This window comes from Athene noctua, chromosome 2 (genome assembly GCF_965140245.1).
Source record: "Athene noctua chromosome 2, bAthNoc1.hap1.1, whole genome shotgun sequence".
NCBI lineage: Eukaryota > Metazoa > Chordata > Aves > Strigiformes > Strigidae > Athene > Athene noctua.
Window position 1 is genome coordinate 24,773,400 of NC_134038.1, and position 6,000 is coordinate 24,779,399.

At 45.4% G+C, this 6,000-nt stretch overlaps 1 protein-coding gene across 2 annotated transcripts in view; it reads right to left on the minus strand.

Moving 5' to 3' along the window:
* The window catches only part of VPS13B (vacuolar protein sorting 13 homolog B), a 482,028-nt gene extending 478,644 nt beyond the window's left edge, over window positions 1-3,384 (minus strand). For both annotated transcript variants that reach the window (XM_074898647.1, XM_074898646.1), the window contains exons 1-2: window positions 3,276-3,384; window positions 2,409-2,586 (exon numbers count right to left, since the gene is read on the minus strand). In XM_074898647.1, coding sequence (XP_074754748.1) covers window positions 2,409-2,555 — 147 coding nt within the window. In that variant the 5' untranslated portion in view covers window positions 2,556-2,586; window positions 3,276-3,384. The remainder of the gene's footprint in view (window positions 1-2,408; window positions 2,587-3,275) is intronic.
* Window positions 3,385-6,000: the final 2,616 nt, after the last annotated feature.

The window sequence follows — 6,000 nt, forward strand, 5'->3', positions numbered from 1 at the left end:
TCAGCTGTATGGACAAGCTGTACCAAGAAAATGAGGAACTAGAAGACTGGAGAAAAGACACAGAGGCCGTCAAATACCTGAAGGAAGACAAACAGGCTCTTTACAGAAATAGGACAGGATCTCAGAAACGATCATCTCCTCTTCCAGAACAGGATTAGAGACCCTTAATTAACCACAAATATTTCTTAAACATTTTAAAAGGTCTCCTGTAATAGACCATGCAGTCTCCTCCCATGCCTCACAATACCATTAAAACATGAGAAAATTTTTCTTGATGTCCAACCTAAGTCTTCCTGAGTGAAATTTATTCCAGTCTTTCTTCTCTCATCCGTATAATTCTTGTCCTATCTTGTCTCGCCTTATTTTATTCAAAATTTAAAACACATTACTGTCCTTTGTCGCACCCACCATGGGGCATGAGGTATGACAGATAAGGATAGCAATTGGGAGAGGTAGCAGACAAAATATGGACTTGAACAATGTTAGTGGAATAACCATGGGAATTTCAGTTCTTGTAATTGTGGTGGAGGGACGAAGGGTGGATTTTGTACTTTCGTTTGGCATTATGATGATGTTATTTTTTACTTTGGTGTGGGGAAGGGGTTTTTTTGTTGATGTAAGTGAACTTTGTAAATACTGTGCAATGAATGAATTTTACTTATAATTCTGGAATATGTGGTTCACAGAGGCGAGGGCCAGAATGTTTTGGGTTGCGTGCAGTGGGTTTTTGGTAGCAGGGGAGGGGGCTACAGCAGTAGTGCCTGTGAGAAGCTTCTCAAAGCTTCCCCAGCTCCAAGTCAGACCCACCTCTGCCCAAGGCTGAGACAACTAGCAACAGTGGTTGCACCTGTGATAACGTATTTAAGAAGGGTAACCTGGGAGGAGTTGTGAGGGAAATACCTATGCAAACACTGAGGTCAGTTGAAGAAAGGAGGGGGAGATGCACCAGAGCAGAGACTCCCCTGCAGCCCATGGAGAATCCCACATTGGAGTAGGTAGCTGCACCCAAAGAAGGCCAGGACTCTGAGGGAAGCCCACACTGGAGCAGTCAGTTGCTGGGAGGACTGCAGCTCACGGAGGGGACCCACACTGGAGCAGCCTGTGAAGAGCTGCAGATAGTGAGAAGGACTCATGTTGGAGGACGTTAGCAGATTACTATCTCTGATGAAAGAGACCCCACGCTGGAGTAGGAGAATCCTCCCCCTGAGGGGAAAGGGGCAGCAGAAACAATGGGTGATGAACTGACCACAACCCCCATTCCCCGCACCGCTGCAAGGGAGGAAGTAGAAAAATCAGGAGCAAAACTGAACCCAGGAAGAAGGGAGGGGTGAGGGGAAGGTGTTTTTAAGACGTGGTTGTATTTCTCACTGTTCTACTCTGCTTGACTGGTAAATTAGTGGTGGTGGTACCCAAATTAAATTGATGTTCTTTTTCTTCCCCAATCAAGTCTGTCTTTTGTCCATGACGTCTTCCCTGTCCTTGTCTGGATCTTCAACCTTTCTGTATTTCTTCTCCCCATCCCTGAGGTGAAAGGAGTGAACAAGTGGCTGCATGGTGCTCAGTTCCTGTCTGGGCTTAAACCAGAACACCTGTCTGCTGTATTCTTCTTTCAGTGGCCATATTGTCTAAATCTCCCATTATTTTTTGTTGCCTTTCAGCTCCTTTACTTAGACTACATCCAGACACAGGACTCTAGCTACAACTCGTTACACCATGCACAACAGCAAACAGCTTTATCTGACGCACACACTCAGCTCCTTAAGGTGTTAACTCAGATAAGCATAGGAGGAGACGGTCCCTCCAGTAAGATTTAAACAGTTCATATTGACCACAGGCTCCAAATTCTGTATCGAGTGTTTTACTTGGTCAAAACTTAGCCTTAAAAAGACAAGCTTACAGACTCTCTGATCTAATCCACACAAACCAGTTGATCTGTCCCTCAATTACTCTTAAGTTTAGATACAACTGGAATGATGAAAACTGTAGTCATAAAACAATCCAGAGAACAGAAATTTGTGTTTAGTATGCATAATTAATAAGTGATCCTACTTTACTTTGTGACATTTTGAATTAGTTACTATATGCAATTAGTAAATATGACTGGAAAAGCAATTTAGTTAATGTTTGTACTGTAAAACAATGATTAATGTAAGAAGAAACATGTCCACAAAAAAGCCTTTCTTTCCACACCCCATAACTTACAGAATGTGCAAAGAATTATCATTCATTACTAAACAAATGGCATGGAATCAATGCAATACTAACTAAATGCAGGGAGGGGAAAAAAACTTGCATAAGAAGAAAAACAGTACTAAATGAACATTTATCTGTGCAGACCAGTCTAAATTATTTAGTCAACTTCTTTTAAATCAAAGACACAGACTGTAACTACTGTAAACATAACATACCTGCTCAAGTACATCCAACTTTAATTCAAGTTTACTAAGTACAACATCTCCTCCCCAGAGGGACAACTGTAGATCTGAAGGCTTCAAGTTCTTTATGTAGCGATTCACATAACTCATCAAAATAGGAGTTACATAGGACTCCAGCATTCTGAAAGATTTCTGTATTACAGGTCAAGCACTAGGAAAAGAGACAATTGAGGTATTATTTATAAATCTGTCAAGCTAACTTTCAATACATCAACAGTAACATTGTTTGGATGTATGAAAAATTATACTTCAAATTCTGCTTTCTAATCATATGTCTATATACAGAGATACATATACTTACATGTAAAGATGAAATATGTACCAAGATGAAAGCACATCTATTTGCATTTACAAATTTCCAGCTTATATACATAGGAACTAATAACTGGGTTGCTCACTATCAAAAGAGAAGCCTACTCAAACCAGAAAAACAGAGGAGGAAGTCAAGCAGTCTATCATACCTTCATATAAAATTTAAATGACAAAAACCCTGTCACTTTTAACTGATAAAAGTCCACACTAAAACATCACCTTAGATACACCTCATCGATCTGCTACTTTGAGTATCGCGTAGATGGAAGAAATGCCCGCTTCCTGCCACCCTTAACTCTAAGCAAACCACTATCCTTCATAAGCCAAGCTGAAGTGACATTAACGCTTGCCACCGCTCCCCTCGCACCCCCCACCCTTTCCAGCACCCCCGCCCTCCCTGCCGTACTGAGGAGACCCTTCCCGCCTCCGTCACCGCCGCAGCCTCTCCCGGGCACCCCCCGCCCGTACCTTCGGGACACCCCTTACACCTCCCTCCGCCAGCCCCACGCCCCCCCAGGTCCCGTTTACCTCCCCCTTCAAGCACCTCCGAGGCTCCGCGCTCTCCGGGCCGGCCGGGCCACGGGAGCCCCGCGCAGGCAGCTCCTACGGCTCCGCTCGGGCACTTCCGGGTTCCCGGGGGCGTGTGCCCCCTCCCAGCGTTCGAGGTCCCTCGCGCATCTCAGCCGGAAGGATTTGGCGGCAGCACCGAGGCGGAGCCGGAAGTGGGCCTTGAAGCCAGCCGAGGTCACGCGCTCTGCCAGGACCTGACGGGCGGGGCGGGGAGGCCGGGCGGTGCGCCGCGGGAGGGGGCGGGGCTTGCTGAGGGCGGGGCGGGGCGGGGCGGTGGAGGCCGTTAGGGAGGCGGGCGGGGCCCTGTCAGCGGGAACTGTCGAGGCGGCAAAAGGCCGCCGGCTCCGCCACCGCGTCCGCTGTTTGCTCACGCTCCTGCCTTCACAGAGGTGTACACACCTGACGCGGAGGAACCCGAGGAGGGCGGGCTTTGACCTTTACCGCCACGACTCCCTGAGAGGTGTTACTGTTGGCTGTGCCGCTGCAGCCAGCTCCAGCTCCAGGTTTCGATTCGTGTTGTCACACTGATGAGTGTGACCATTTGGGGCAAATTCCGGTGCTGGCAAACGTGTCGGTTCTTTCCACTGGGTTTAATAAATGTGGACGTTTTCTCTGAAATTCTGCTTAGGTTCTGAATCTCACCATTTCAAATGTGAGAAGAAAGTTAAAGATACTTTCAATTTTCTGTGTGCACAGCCCTCTTCTCAATATGTTAATCATAGAGAAGAGCCCTCCCCAACAGTCCTGTGTCCTTTTGGGGTTGCTCCCAGCAGCAAGCAAATGCCCTGGAAAGGCGTGAGTTAATGGACTCCTCACCAGTCGGCATGTGGATTATCTGGAAAAGAGCCTGGGCCCATTTTTTTGTCCTTTGACAGGTCATAAATAACCTTTTACAAAGGCCTCTGATTTGAGGTTTTTTTAAAAAGCCTGGAATGGAGATGCCCATTGAGATATAGCCCTCCTGGAACTCTGAAGTCCTGTGTGTTTAATCTGCACAATGTAGTTACATGGTTGAAAGCAGTATATGGCACATGGGGTAGGTTTGTGTGAAGTGGGGTCCAAACAGTGAGCATTCGGGTAGGAGCCTACCTCCTGTAGCAGTACCAGTGCTGAAATCTGGCTGAGCTAATCAAGGCCTGAAGGCTCCAGCTTTCGGTGGGTTACCTGTCTATTCTGCCTCTGGTATATACATGCTGAGTTAATCATGAATCTACCCTTGCACCATCACCTCACTTGCTGTGCCATTTTCACTCATGAATCACGGCTCATAAGACAGTGTTCACCTCACAAGGGGTTGAAGCAGCTTGGACTACGTTTCCTCTTATGATGGTCACTGCTCCCACAGCTCATATTCAAGCGTATGTTTGACCATTCTTCAGCAGCTGTGGCATGTTAACCTGTGACAAAGAGGTGGTAGCAGGCAGGTGAGGGACAGAAACATTTTAACAGCATCAGTGGTGTTTAATTAAGGATGTGCTTCTGACTTCCAGTTTCTCTAGTGCTAACATTCTTGAAGAGCTGCTTTACACATCCGCTACACATTTCTGTCCCTCTGCTAGAGTTGTGGGAGTGGTGAATTTCACTGGTAAAACTTTTTGGGTCAGCACTGCAAGCCAGCTCCATGAAATAATCTATGCTAATGGCAGCAACCTCATTTTATATCACAGCCTCCCTATAGAGTTGCATTGACACAACGATGGATGTGCCAACAGATAAGTGTAATGTTGAAGCACACCCTAAGCATGCATCAAAAGCCCTCATTTCAACGGAAAAACATTCCTCTGTTTCTTTGTCCATTATGTGATTACTTTTGAATGACACATCAAATCAACGCTGGAATGTTTTCTGAAAGTTTGAAATTGAAGAACAACGCCCTATTTTGGTGAAAATCAGTAAACTAGGAGAAGAGTAGGGGAGACACGTAGTGCTCCTGGCAGCTGCTTGGCAGACCTAGCAGCTCAGAGCAACTCTGTAATTTTCCTGGCAGTTATTAGCATTTCATTATAACTACCTCCATTTCAGTTTCAGTTTAAGTATGTTAACGCCCTGAATAATTTATTTCCTACAGAAGAAAAAAACAAAAATACAAAAAATGGGAGGAAGGGGTCATGTGGGAATCAGCCTTTGACAGAAAGGAAATGGGTGGCATGAAATGAAAGTAGCTGAAGAGGGTTACAAGAGGTCCGTGACATACAAAGAGATGAGAGCCGAGTACATGGGAAATTTGCAGGGAACAGGCAGGTGGCGTGTAGTAATGAACTTGGGCATACTAAAGCAACAAGGGCATGTTGCTGGAAATGTCAGCTGCCTGAGTTAGTCCAATTTATTCGGTATTTCAGCAATTCAGTGAAACATGCAGGATAGGTATAACTAAAAAGTACAGATCTAGTGCTATGCACATCTTGTTCGTTCATATAACTTGAGCAATTCTGAATCCCTTAAAATCTAACAAAAGTCGATACAGTTTAACTTGGAGGCTGGGAAAGCGTACACAAGATTGTCTAACATTTGACCAGAAGTGAAAAGAGGACGGGATTTCTAGGAAGTCCTTGGGAAATATAGATATCTAACTGCAGAGGACTGTATCTTGATAAAAGAGACTGTCAGTGTGTTTTTAGCTTCAGTGTTGCTGGTATGGGTGATTTGCCATTTTCTGCAACAGAAGCAGGATTAATGAAGTGCA